Source organism: Somniosus microcephalus, chromosome 8 (assembly GCF_052327205.1).
Source record: "Somniosus microcephalus isolate GS21.2 chromosome 8, FLI_Smic_1.0, whole genome shotgun sequence".
NCBI classification, from domain to species: domain Eukaryota; kingdom Metazoa; phylum Chordata; class Chondrichthyes; order Squaliformes; family Somniosidae; genus Somniosus; species Somniosus microcephalus.
The window spans coordinates 165,234,983-165,248,867 of NC_140994.1; the positions used below are offsets into that span (position 1 = coordinate 165,234,983).

A 13,885-nucleotide genomic window follows, 5' to 3' on the forward strand; every position below is an offset into this window, starting at 1 on the left:
TTCCAATAGGAGATTTCAGCCAATCAAAAAATACTTTCTGAAAAACAAAATTAGAACGGAAATTCCTAGGGCCCTGCTTCACTGGTGAAAGTGCAGCGAAGTGGAGCCCCTGGCCGCCTGCCCTTGCCCAAAGCTGGAGACCTTAGCCCAAATTCAGGGGATGGAGTCATTTGCATAGCTGGAGCCTGCAAGGATACATCAGTGGTGGCCAACCCGACCCAAGTCTGTATTAGATTTTTTTTCTCAAACCACAGAAGAAATGTGAGAAAGCCTCATTTTCAGATTAAGCCTTGAATGTATTTCTAACCCCCATGACGAAGAAATGTGTATACATTCTTGATGGGGGAGAATGGGCCCTAAGTATGTAAAAGAGACAACAGGCATGACAATATGTGAGTGAAAGAGTCAGCAGTACACTGGCAGAAGAAATTGCACAATTTGAAGAAAAGTACAAACATAAGACTTGAATATAACTTCAGAATAACAGCACAGGACATAAATGGACCTGAAGGAAAGTAGTGGTTGTTAGAAATATATGCAAAAATTGCCATACTAATGCATAGAAATGTTAGGCAGGAAGTAGCTTTGCAAAGAAAAACTCTACTGGATAGGATTTAGCAAGTAAGGCAGCAAATGAGAATGCAGGTTATGCAAATCACATTGCATATACCACAATGGGAGAGAACAAGTACTGCAAAAAAGAATTTAAATGGGCAAAAATCACCTGATTTAAAAAAGTACTATTGCATGTTAGTCCATTGTGAAGGAATAGGAGTCCCATAGCAACGCTAAACACAGATGAATATTCCATTCAGCACACATTACACTTTATGTACAACCTACATTTTCACACAAATCATTGACCAGAGGAAAATGTACCTGTAGTTTAGTATTAAGTATGCAGACAATCTGAAAATATAATTAAACTTTTATAAATGTCCCTGTGATCATATAATCAGTATTATTCAGTGATAAATGTTATTGTCACACATCATTTTACTGCTTTGCACAATAATTTATAAATAAGTTGATATATGTACTGTGTTCCTTCAGCTCCTATTATAAACCTGCTGTGATAGTTTTCAACTGTTTCCCATATGTTATAAAGAAATGCATGTCATCTGTAAGCTGCTGAGAATCCTTATTAGTCATCTGATGGGGAAATCACATTTTTTTCTTCTATGGGAACAGTGTTTCCCATAACACTGTCAGCCACACTGATAAGAGTGGAGGTGTATTTTTTGGCCAGTGAAGGGTAATCTAGTCCATTAATAGATGTTGCGGAAATGATCTTCATGATTGTGAAAATCTGCAGTGAACCAATGCTTTCGCTCCTGATTGCTACCAGAACAGGATGGGAGGCAAAAGGGATGAAAATTGGAAAAGGGAGAAAACTATTAGGTAGAAGCAGCCTGAGAGCAGATATTTTGTCCAGCGCTGCTCTGTGACAGCATGACATTCCATTGCAAATACATCATGGGGCAGATTTTATATTATATATTGAGAGACTGCAATAAGTATATAGATCTCTGCCAATGCAACATATAGGTTTATATGAAAATACAATTTCTTTATTTGGGATCTATTTTTACAATTTCTCATCGTTTTTTTTATGAGTTTTTCTAAATGTTCTGATTTGTTATAGGAAAATCAAGACCAATTACTTTATCGTCTCTTTGGCATTTGCTGATCTGCTTGTTTCAGTCATGGTAATGCCTTTTGGAGCTATTGAACTAATACAACAAAACTGGATATATGGAGATAGATTTTGTCTCATTCGGACTTCGCTGGATGTCCTGCTTACCACAGCATCTATTCTTCATCTGTGCTGTATATCTTTAGATAGGTAGGTAAAATTAGGTACAGTTCTATGCTGCATCCTATTTAAAATAGCTCACAGAGACATGATAAATATACATACAGCACATTCTTTTTGACATAACCAAGTATTACTGTATGGATAACCATGTCATTTTTGTAGCCTTGGCGCAAAAAATATTGGGCTAGATTTTCAGTTGCTTGCGCCAGCAGTTAGCGCCTTAAGAGAAGTGATTTTCGGGCGCTATGCGTGTAGCGCCCGGGCGCAGCGCAGTTTGCGCCCCGCCCCAAATTAAGTTGCCCGTTAGCGCCGGCGCAAAGTTTAGCGGCCGCCCGGATGCGCGCGCAGAAAATGACGTCACATCCTCGTGCAACGCCCTTTGGCCGCCCCGAATACAAACTTCAGTCGGACCGCCCGATTGTGCGGCTGGCGTCCAGAGCGTTTGTAAAATGGAACGCAACACACCCTGGGGAGCGCAAATTAAAGGGCCCTCCTCCTGCACTATAATGGAAGGAACCAGTGTGTTGTGAATGGTGTATTGATGTTTCCGGCCACCACCACCACCACCTCTTCCTCCTCCTCCTCCTCCTCCTCCTCCTCCTCCTCCTCCTCCTCCTCCTCCTCCTCCTCCTCTTCCTCTTCCTCTTCCTCTTCCTCTTCCTCCTCCTCCTCCTCTTCGTCTTTTCCCCCCCAGACTCTGCCTTTGCAAAAAAAACACATGCACCCTTCCCCTTTAAGAGCTCACTGGCACCAGAGTGTCTGCCGTGCGCTGCGCCCGAGCTCGGGCGCAGCGCTCTGCACCGCCGGCTTAGCGCCTGAAGATAGTAGTGGAACACCTCTTTTAGCGCTCCACCAACCTCTTAGGGCGAAGCCACTGAATTTCCAGCAACGGGGCGCTACTTTGGGGCGGGCGCTAACTTCGGGCGGGCGCTAAGGTTAGCGCCCCAAAACTGTCTATACTGAAAATCTAGCCCATAGTTCCTTACAGTTCGTGACTACGAACTATTATATTTTATATAAAAGATGACAATAATCTTCAGGCATGGGAAAATCAATGTAAGTATATGTCGTAAATTTAATGGATGTATTAATAAGAAATAGTTTTACACCTCAAAATACAAAAAAAAATCAAAGATCATAGTACCTTCAATTTGCCATCGTTCATTTGTTTTTTGTAATTCAATAAAATGTCCAATCGTTGTCATGATCTGGAATGCACTACCTGAAGAGGTGATGGAAGCAGATTCAATAGTAACTTTCAAAAGGGAATTGGATATATACTTGAAGAGGAGAAATTTGCAGGGCTATGGGGAAAGAGCAGGGTACTGGGATTAATTGGATAGCTCTTTCAAAGAGATGGCACAGACACAATGGGCCAAATGGCCTTCTTCTGTGCTGTATGATTATATGATTCTATGAATTGTCATAATTAAATCAATATTTTTTCAGGCACTTATTTTTATTTTTGTTCTCAGGATGTGGACAAGTCTGGCAAAGCCAGATAATATGGCCCATTCCTTGTTGCCCTGAGAAGATGGTGGTGGGTTTTCTCCTTGAATCACTGCAGTCATTGTGCTGATGGTACCCCACAAGGGTATTAAGTAGGGAACTCCAGGATTTTATCCCAATGATGATGACGGAATGCATCCAAGTCAGGGTGGTGTGTGACTTGAAGGGGAACTTGGAGTTGACAGTGTTCCCATAATCTTTTATTATGTTGCTTGGCTCTCTGGCTTCAGGTGTGTTGCCGAAGGACTGGAGGACTGATAATGTGGTACCCTTGTTTAAAAAGGGAGGAAAGGATAGACCGAGTAATTACAGGGCAGTCAGCCTAACCTTGGTGGTGGGAAAATTATTGGAAAGAATTCTGAAGGACAGGATAAATCTTCATTTAGAAAGACACGGATTAATCAAGGATAGTCAGCACGGATTTGTTAAGGGAAGGCCGTGTCTGACAAACTTGATTGAACTTTTTGAGGAGGTAACAAGGAGGGTAGATGAGGGTAGTGCGATTGATGTAGTGTATAAGGACTTTAGCAAGGCTTTTGATAAGGTTCCACATGGCAGACTGGTCACGAAGTTAAAAGCCCATGGGATCCAGGGCAAAGTGTCAAGTTGGATTCAAAACTGGCTCAGAGACAGGAAGCAGAGGGTAATGGTTGATGGGTATTTTTGTGACTGGAAGGCTGGTTCCAGTGGGGTTCTGCAGGGCTCAGTACTAGGGGGGAGAAATTCGGTTGGTAGCGCCAGCGATTAGCGCCTAAAGAGGCCAAGAAGTGGGGCGCTAACCAACTAGTGCCCGGGCGCAGCGAACCCTGTGCCTCTTCCCATATTGAGTGGACTTTTAGCGCCAGCGCTAAATCTTACCGCCCGCTCACGGGCGCAGGCAGATCATGATGTCATTTCAGTGTGCAACGCCTTTTTGGCGCCCCGAACTGGAAATTCAGTGGCACCCCCTCCGTTCCGCCTGGCGCTAATAAGGACAGCTTACCTGGAACGTTCCCCAGTCGTTCTCGGGCTGGGGGGGCATTCTTTAAAGGGGACTGCACTGGTATAAAAGCGGCAGCCATTTTGGGAGCACAACTTCTTCGAGAGTTTCACAGAGTTGCTGAGCTGCACTCTGAGAGCCATTTCACCAGTGAGCCAGCGCTGGCAGAGGAACGTCAGCCTTCTGACCATCACCTTGCTGCTGGTGAGCATTTACAATGGGAAAACTTTCTTGTGCGCTATTATTATGGGGGCTGCATTGGAGGGGAACGTCCTGCTGCTGAACCATCTGGAAAGGGCACAGAGATGCAGGGAGAGAGGGGCAGGCATGGCCAGACGGAGGCGGGCCAACAGACGTCGCCACATCAGACCTTACGCTGCCAGGGTTTTCCGACAGCAGTTCTCTTACTTGAACATGTCAGAGGAGCAGTGTCTCAGAAGGCTGCGCTTCAGAAGGGAGGTGGTGACTGTGCTGTGCCACCTGCTTCAGCCAGATCTGCAGCCTCAGATAAGGTGCAGGACCTCTCTGTCGGTGGCTGTCAAGATGACTGTTGCCCTGAACTTCTACGTGAGCGGCTCCTTTCAGGCCGCAACTGGGGACATAGCCAACATATCGCAGTTTGCGGTGCATTGCTGCATCCATCAAGTAACTGATGCCCTGTTTAAAAGGAGGCGGCAGTACATCTCCTTCCCTATGACACTGGACAAGCAGCGGGAGCGCGCAGAAGGCTTCGCAGCAATAGCGGACTTCCCCATGGTGCAGGGCGCCATTGACTGCACGCACGTGGCTTTGCGGGCGCCTGTATTGAATCCGGAGGAATTCCGCACCCGCAAGGGGTTCCATTCCTTGAATGTGCAGCTGGTCTGTGACCACCGACAGCTGATCCTCGCAGTCAATGCGCAGTTCCCAGGCAGCAACCACGATGCCTTCATCCTGCGCCAGACTTCAGTTGCAGACCTTTTCGAGGCCCCGGCTCACCCAGGAGGCTGGCTTCTCGGTGACAAGGGCTATCCTCTGTGCCCATGGCTGATGACCCTGCTCCATTCGCCCAGCACCCCTGCTGAAGAGCGCTACAATGTGAGCCATCAGGCGATGAGGAACATTGTGGAGCACACAATCGGCGTGCTGAAGCAGCGGTTCCGCTGTCTGGACCATTCCGGAGGCACCCTGCAGTACTCACCTGAGCGAGTCTCCCACTTCGTGGTTGTATGTTGCATGCTGCATAACCTCGCTATCCTACGCACCCAGCCAATGCCACCAGACATTGAAGAACCAGCAGAGGAGGAGGAGGAGGAGGACCAAGATGGGAGGGAGGCACAAACTGGAAGGGCCGTCCGTCAGAGGCTGATCAGAAGTCGCTTCTAGGCCCCTCTCACGGAATGCTTGGTGCCATTCGAAGAGCAGGAATGGAACCGTTCTGATAACCCAAAGCCTCTGAAGGGCAATATGAATGTAAATAGCAGACATGGCCAATGGAACTAAAAACATTTGTTTATTTTGCAAAATGTGCTTCCTTCCAACATGACAAAGCAATGGCAACAGAAAGCAAAACTAACACTCTAACACATAAGTGACTCGCACACCCGGGAGACTATCCAAAACATAACTAACATTCAGACCAGCATCCACGGCCTTGATTTCTACACATAAGACGTCTCAGCAGCACCTTCTACTCTTTCCCCCTTGATGGTGACCTACTTCACTTGCGAGATCGGCCCCTTCCCTCCCTGCAACTCCTCCGCAATGGGACCCCAGTGGCTGCATCAAGGCTGGGGGACGCCTGCTGACTGTTCGAAAGCGCAGATGCCCCTGAGGGACGTCCTGGACGACCTCTGGCCTTGGAGGACCCGGATGCTGACTGCTCCAACTGTGCATGGGTGGAAGCAGTCTGTCCTGCAGGTGGTGGCAGCTGCAGTGGAGACGTGCCAGTAGTGGCATGAGGAATGCTGTCATCCTGAGAGCGGACACCTGCTCTGTGGTTGGCCGACACACTGACACTCTGACACTCTGACGGGGCAGCACCACAGCATGCGCACCAATCAGCTGGTCCACAGATTGCTGGCCTGCTGTGGTGCTGCAAGGGCCCCGGGTAATCCTGCCTGATCCAGCGAGGGTGGCAGCAGTCAGTGGTCGCGTGGCCTCAATCTGCGTCTGCATGAGACCAGTGAGTGACTGCGTGGCAGCACTCAGCACTTGTGTGGCAGGTGCCAGTGCTTCGGTGAAGCCCTGGACAGTCCTTTCCAGTGCTTCGGTGAAGGCCGGGACAGTCCTTTCCAGTGATGTCCCGATGCCCTGGACAGTCCTTTCCAGTGCTGCCCCGAAGTCCTGCGCACTCCTTGCCTGTGCTGCGCCGAAGCCTTGGACACTCCTTGCCAGTGTCTCGATGGATTCAGGCATCCTTGCCACTGCAGCCATGAGCTCAGTGTGCCTGAGCCGAGCCTGGGCGCTCATTTCTGCGAGGGCACGCACCTCTTCTGCGCTCTGTGCAGCAGTACTCGCGGCCTGACTCGCCCTCCGGGGAGACGCCCCGAGCTTCCCTACCCCCCTTGCGTTGCTGCATGCAGCCCGCTGGGTCCTGGAGCTGGTTCCTCCTCAGAGCCTTCTCCCCCGCTCCCCTCCAGGGAAGTACTATCCCCGGTCTGCAGATGGGCTGGCTCGCCTAAGGGTGGTACGGATGGTCCGGCTTCCTCCTGCTCGTCGCCTCCAGAGTCAGTGGCAGTGGCAGCTTGAGGGACCGGCTCCCGAGCTGGTGATGCAGCATCTGAAAGCAGGGAGGTTGAAGAGTGGCTTTAGCAAAAGGACAGGGTGGCAGCAAGGGATGCATGAGTGCTGCAATGCTCTGACTTGGGTCCAGAGTGAAAAAGCATGCTGGTGGGGGGAACAAGTGGAAGGAGAGAGTTCAAAAAGGTGATGACCTTACCATCGCTGTGCACAATGGGGTCGGCAGCTCCATTGGTGACAGGACCAATCATCCGGCTTCCAACAATCTGGTGGACTCGTTCCTCCAGGTCCGTGAGTGTCTCCGGTACAAAGCTGCTCCCTCCGGTTCCTGGCCAGCTTGGCCTGCAGGAGAAAGGACGGGAAGTGATGATACATTATGCCCTGAGCTGACATCACATGACCCCCATGGTAGAATAGCCCTTACATTATGCCCTGAGCTGAATCTGCGTGTGTGTTTCCAGAAAGGGCCATGTGTGCTGGCTGACAGATGGCCATTGGGGCTTCGCGCACCCTCTGGCCATAAAGTCAGGTGCAGATGGAGGGATCACAGAAATCACAGAAACCCCACAGTGCAGATAGAGGCCATTTCGGCCCATCGAGCCTGCACCGACACATATCCCACCCGATCCCCGTAACCCCTACACCAACACATATCCCACCCTATCCCCGTAACCCCACGTGTATTTAATCCCCCTAACACTAAGGGTCAATTTATCATAGCCAATCAACCTAACCCGCACATCTTTGGACTGTGGGAGGAAACCGGAGCACCCGGAGGAAACCCACGCAAACACGGGGCGAATGTGCAAACTCCACACAGACAGTCGCCCGAGGCCGGATTTGAACCCGGGTCCCTGGCGCTGTGAGGCAACAGTGCTAACCACTATGCCACCGTGCTTGAAGATGAAGATGATTGCGAAAAAGGCACTCACCCTAACGACCCGAGTGAGGTCGTTGAACTTCTTCCTGCATTGCACAGGAGTCCTGGGCACGATGCTGCTGGAGGCGACTCTTTGACAAACTTCCCTCCAAGCTCTGCGGTACTTGCTCTGATGAGGCCTCCTGCCATTGTTGGGGTACAGCACAGCTCACCGGCGCTCCACTGCGCCAACCAAAGCATCCAATGCCCCATCGGTGAAGCGCTCCGCTCTCTGCCTCACCCTCTCCATCTGTTGAAAGTTTGGAACGCCACAGAATGCACAGCGCCGATTTTGAGGCCTGCAAGGTGCAGAGTGTGGCAGCTGATCCTAATTGACCCGCCCCTTTAAGAACTGGCCGGCACCAGAATGTCTCAGGGAAATCAATTATTGACAGCACCTGCGCTGCGCCCGGCCGCCGAGAAATTGAGTAGCGCCGCCGGGTTAGCGCCTTAAGAGTCCCGTGCAGTGCCTGATTTTACGCCGCAATCACCTTGAGGGGCGCAGCAACCCAATATCGCTCGAGGTGGCGATAAGTTGCGCCTGGCGATAAAATTTGCGCAGCGCCATTTCTAGCGCCCCAAACGGGGCTATACCGAATTTCTCCCCTAGGTCTCTTGCTTTTTGTGGTATACAGGTATAGCAATGATCTAGACTTGAATATAGCGGGTATGATTAAGAAGTTTGCAGATGATACTAAAATCGGCTGTGTGGTTGATACTGAAGAAGGAAGCTGTAGACTGCAGGAAGATATCAATAAATTGGTCAGGTGGGCAGAACAGTGGCAAATGGAATTCAATCCAGAGAAGTGTGAGGTAATACATTTGGGGAGGGCTAACAAGGAATGGGAATACACATTAAATGGTTGGACACTACGTAGTGTAGAGGAACAAAGGGACCTTGGAGTGCATGTCCACAGATCCCTGAAGGTAGCAGGCCAAGTAGATAAGGTGGTTAAGAAGGCATCCACAGAATGCTTGCCTTTATTAGCTGTGGCATAGAATACAAGAGCAGGGGGGTTATGCTTCAACTGTATAAAACACTAGTTAGGCCTCAGCTGGAGTACTGCATTACAGGAAAGATGTGATTGCACTAGAGAGGGTACAGAGGAGATTTACAAGGATGTTGCTGGGAGTAGAGAAGCTTAGCTATGAGGAAAGATTGGATAGGCTGGGTTTGTTTTCCTTGAAACAGAGGAGGCTGAGGGGAGACCTTATTGAGGTGTATAAAATTATTAGGGGCATAAATAAAGTGGATAGAAAGGATCTATTTCCCTTAGCAGAGGAGTCAAAAACCAGGGGGCACAGATTTTAAGTAATTGGTGGAAGGTTTAGAGTGGATTTGAGGGGAAATTTCTTCACCCAGAGGGTTGTGGGGGTCTGGAACTCACTGTCTGAAAGGGGGTAGAGGCAGGAACCATAACCACATTTAAAAAGTACTTGGATGTGCACTTGGGACGCTCTAACCTGCAGGGCTATGGACCAAGAGCTGGGAAGTGGGATTAGGCTGGATAGCTCTTTGTTGGCCAGCGCGAACACGATGGGCCGAAATGGCCTCCTTCCGTGCTGTAACTTTCTATGATTCTATGAAAATGATTCTATAGAGGTCACGGGGCTATTAGGAAATGTTAAAGTTAGCTTGGTGAGCTGCTGCAATGTATCCTGTAGATAGTACATACTGCAGTCACGGTTCCCAATGGGTGCAAGAGATGGATATTGAATCTGGTGGCAGAGGCACCGATAAAGCAGACTATTATCCTGGATCATGTTGGTGTTCCCCAAATCCACTGTTATAGTACATTGTACCCTTAATAATTGGCCAACCTGCTAGTTGTAATGCACTAATGGTAGACATTTGCCATTGTGTTGACTCAAAGTAGAATATATAGAAAGGCCTAAACATTGCAAATTGTGTTCTTACCTAGATTTCAATCATCTGCTTTGAAAAGAAAATTAAAAAGTTCTGTCAGATTTTGTGATAGCTACTGCCCTGCTAAGTGACCTAGTCCTGCTCAACAGAAGTGCGCTTCTTGTCAACTTATGAAATAAACATGAAACTGACAGTGGAGAGTCTGTACCCAGACCATCCTCCAACTGAAGGGATGGCAGAATAAGGAAATGAAGGGACCTAAAGAGACAAGCAGGTGGATGAGGGGAGGAGAAATTCACGTGTGAAGAATGGAAATTAGTTATTAAGAAATGCAGTTTTTGTTGTTTTGTTTTCTAGGTACTATGCCATTTGTTGTCGACCTCTGGTTTACAGGAACAAAATGACACCCTTGCGTGTTACTATAATGCTTGGAGGTTGTTGGATTATCCCATCATTCATTTCATTCCTTCCTATCATGCAAGGTTGGAACAGCATTGGAATACAGGAATTGGTAAGTGAATTACAACCTAATAAAAATGCGTTATGTTATGAATGTATGTTACATACCAGTGTGTCATACATCGAAAATAATAAATGTGATAATTCAAAAGTCCTTGAATGTGTTGTCACCTCCCAAATTTGTGCCCATCTTTCCTACAACTTCATGTTTGAATCGCTCCATTTAGGTTTCCGCCCCTGCCACAACACTGAAATGGCCTTTATCAAAGTCACAAATGACATCCTATGTGACTGTGGCCATTGTAAAGTATCCCTCCTTGTCCTTCTCGGCCTGTCTGTAGTCTTTGGCACGGTTGACCACACCATCCTCATCCAATACCTCTCCTCTGCTATCCAGCTAGGTGGGAATGCCCTCACCTGGTTCCATTCTTATCTATCCAATCATAGCCAAAGAATCAACTGCAATGGCTTCTCTTCCTGCTACTGCACCATTACCTCTGGAATACCACAATGATCTATCCTTGGCCCCCTTCCATTTATAATCTACATGCTGCCCCTCGGCGACATCATCCAAAAACACGATGTCAGGTTCCACATGTACGCTCAAGACACTCAGCTCTACCTCACCACCAACTCTCTCAACTCCTCCACTGTCTCTGATTTATCAGACTGCTTGTCTGACATCCAGTACTGGATGAGCAGAAATTTCTTACAACTAAATATTGGGAAGACCGAAGCCATTGTCTTCGGTCCACACCACAAGCTCTGTTCACTAGCTACCGACTCCATCACTCTTCCTGGCTGAACCAGACTGCTCGCAACTTTGGTATCATATTTGACCCCGAGATGAGCTTCCGACCACATATCTGCTCCATCACCTAGACCGCCGACTTCCACCTCCATAATATCACCCTACTTCGCCCCTGCCTCAGTTCATCTGCTGCTGAAACCCTCATCTGTGCCTTTGTTACCTCTAGACTTGACTATTCCAATGCACTCCTGACTGACCTCCCACATTCTACCCTCCATAAACTTGAGGTCATCCAAAACTCTGCTGCCGGTATCCTAACTTGCATCGTTCACCTATCACCCCTGTGCTCGCTGACCTACACTGGTTCCTGGTCCGGCAATGCCTCGATTTTAAAATTCTCATCTTTGCTTTCAATTCCTTCCATGGCCTCACTCCTCCCTATCTGTGTATCGTCCTCCAGCTGGGATCTCTGCGTTCCTCCAATTCTGCCCTCTTAAGCATCCCCAATTATAATTGCTACACCATTGGCGGCCGTGCTTTTAGCTGCCAAGGCCCTAAGCTCTGGAGTTCCCTCCCTAAACCTCTCTGTCCCTCTTACCTCTCTCTCCTCCTTTAAGATGCTCCTTAAAACCTACCTCTTTTCTGTCCTAATATTTCCTTATATGGCTTGGTGTCAACTTTTGTTTTATAACGCTCCTGTGAAGCGCCTTGGGCCATTTTACTACATTAAAGGTGCTATATAAATGCAAGTTGTTGTTGTTGTAGCATATAATATTGCAACACTTGTACTGCAGCAATTTATACTGTAACAGTTGGGGTTCAAGCTAGCACCCGTGATAGCCCCACTCTGAATTATACTGTAAGAGTTGGGGTTCAGGCTAGCACCCGTGATAGCCCCACTCTGAATTATAGCTCCCTCCTCACAAGCTACATCTATGACCATAATCTGACACTTCTAAAATCAAACTCTTTCTGAAGCAACATTGCTTTAAGAATGCCATTTCACCAGTGCTGCTGGCTGTGTCACTGTACATAACTGCTCAACTGCTGTTAGTCACTTTGTTTTTGTTGACTGTACTTGCTGACCGTAACTCCACACGTGTGGTGTGCAAATGTTGATTGAACATCAGCCTCTGGCTGCTAATGCAACTAAATCAGGAGAGATAACTGGCCTGCACTGAAGAGATAAGGAATAGGTGCAAAAGAGGAATTGCAGTTTTGCAAAGGTATGAGAGAACATAACTACCAAAGCGGGGAGATATCCTAAAGGTATTATATTGAAAGTGGTACTGAAGTCAAAAAGGAGAGAGACAGAGAGAAACAGAGAGAAAACCACAGAAGGTTAGTGATGAGCAAAAAAGCTACAATTTACCTACATGCAAGACCTGGCTGTCCATTTTCCTGCTTTCTGCCATTGCCACTGCTTGTAATCAACTTTTCTACCACAACTCCAGCAGTAAGGAACTGAGCTGGCCTGAGCAAGATAAGACATTTATATGTTCTACTGAAGTGGTCTATAGTCTTGATTAAGTCATCCTAGCATTTACACATGTAATTCTAGACTGTCGCCCTTCCTCGCCTCATGTCTGGGTCTGTTGTAGACTAATTGATAGAGATTGATTGCCATGATTAGTCAACAACTCTATTATTGTTGTATCAAGCAACCGCCAGGATGGTAGAAGATGAACTAGATGGGCCTTGGTCTTTTTTCTTCTAGCAATTCCTATTCCTATGAACCCAGTGTGTTCTTACTGGCTGCCACTCAGTTACCTGAACTCTCCTGTCCTATCATCCCCTGTCTGTTTCCCTCTGCTCAGCTTGGCTCACTGAGTTGACTATCAACGAGCTTGACTGAATGCCTCATAACTGTTTTTTGCCACTTTACAAAAATGTCTAACACAGGAAAACCTATCAGAGGCAACCAAAAAGACAATGGCATGGCACAAAAACAGAGAAGATGATGCCACAATTTCTCAGGATCTGATCTTCAAAATCTAAAACCCCTTCCTCCACTATAACAGGGTAATATCGCCACATCTCTTAGTTCAGCTCTTTCACTTGACACATGTTCCTTAACTGCTAGCTTTCACCTACTTTACTCAATCTTGTTGCATCCCCAACCGGAAACACCTCACGCCCCAGGAGGCGAAGTTCAGTAAACTATTGGGATGTGAAAACGTCAGAGATACATAGCTGGTGCCAGATTAGTGACTGAATACCTACACTATCACCAAGGTACCCTTGTGAAGCACCACACAGCCACGAGCTTCCACCCGCTTCTCTGTTTCCTTAATCCCAAGGGGTATTGTTCATCCATCTTAGTTTGTACACTCTTTGCCTGCAAATCCACCACAGCAACAGGTGTAGGGGAGGAGATCACAGGTGCAAGAAGCAAAGGAAGATGTGCATGAGGAGGAGGACAAAAAGAGACACAACTAATTCCATGTGAGCTATGGTGATGGTGAGGAAGATGTGGAGAATGATAATGGAGGAAGAGATGAATTTGTACTCAAGCCCACACAGGAGTTCCTGAAGAAATCTCCCATCACATATTATTCTGCCCCAACCCCTTTGAGCTCACCCAAGAGGCACTCTAATGCAACAATCCAGATACTTTCTCATGGGGGGAGATTAGGTACTGTTTGTGAGAAAGTGGTACGAGTGATTCACAGAGCACTGAGCTGGATAAGTGGGGAGTGGATGAAGATGTGTTACCTTCCCAGTGGAGGCTGGAGGTGAAACTTTCAACTTCAGCGAGGTGGTATTGGATCAGCCGCCCGTTATGCATCCTTGGCGGGAGTTTACGCTAGGTTGCGCTGATTTTTTTCAGTGCAATTCGCCCAAAATCGGCCAAACCAGCA

At 47.7% G+C, this 13,885-nt stretch overlaps 1 protein-coding gene across 1 annotated transcript in view; it reads left to right on the forward strand.

Annotated features, from left to right (window-relative positions):
- Positions 1-1,650: 1,650 nt before the first annotated feature.
- The window catches only part of htr4 (5-hydroxytryptamine receptor 4), a 33,418-nt gene continuing 21,183 nt past the window's right edge, over positions 1,651-13,885 (forward strand). The window contains exons 1-2 of the mRNA XM_085995323.1: positions 1,651-1,846; positions 10,172-10,325. Of these exons, the coding sequence (XP_085851449.1) occupies positions 1,707-1,846; positions 10,172-10,325 (294 nt within the window). The 5' untranslated portion in view covers positions 1,651-1,706. The remainder of the gene's footprint in view (positions 1,847-10,171; positions 10,326-13,885) is intronic.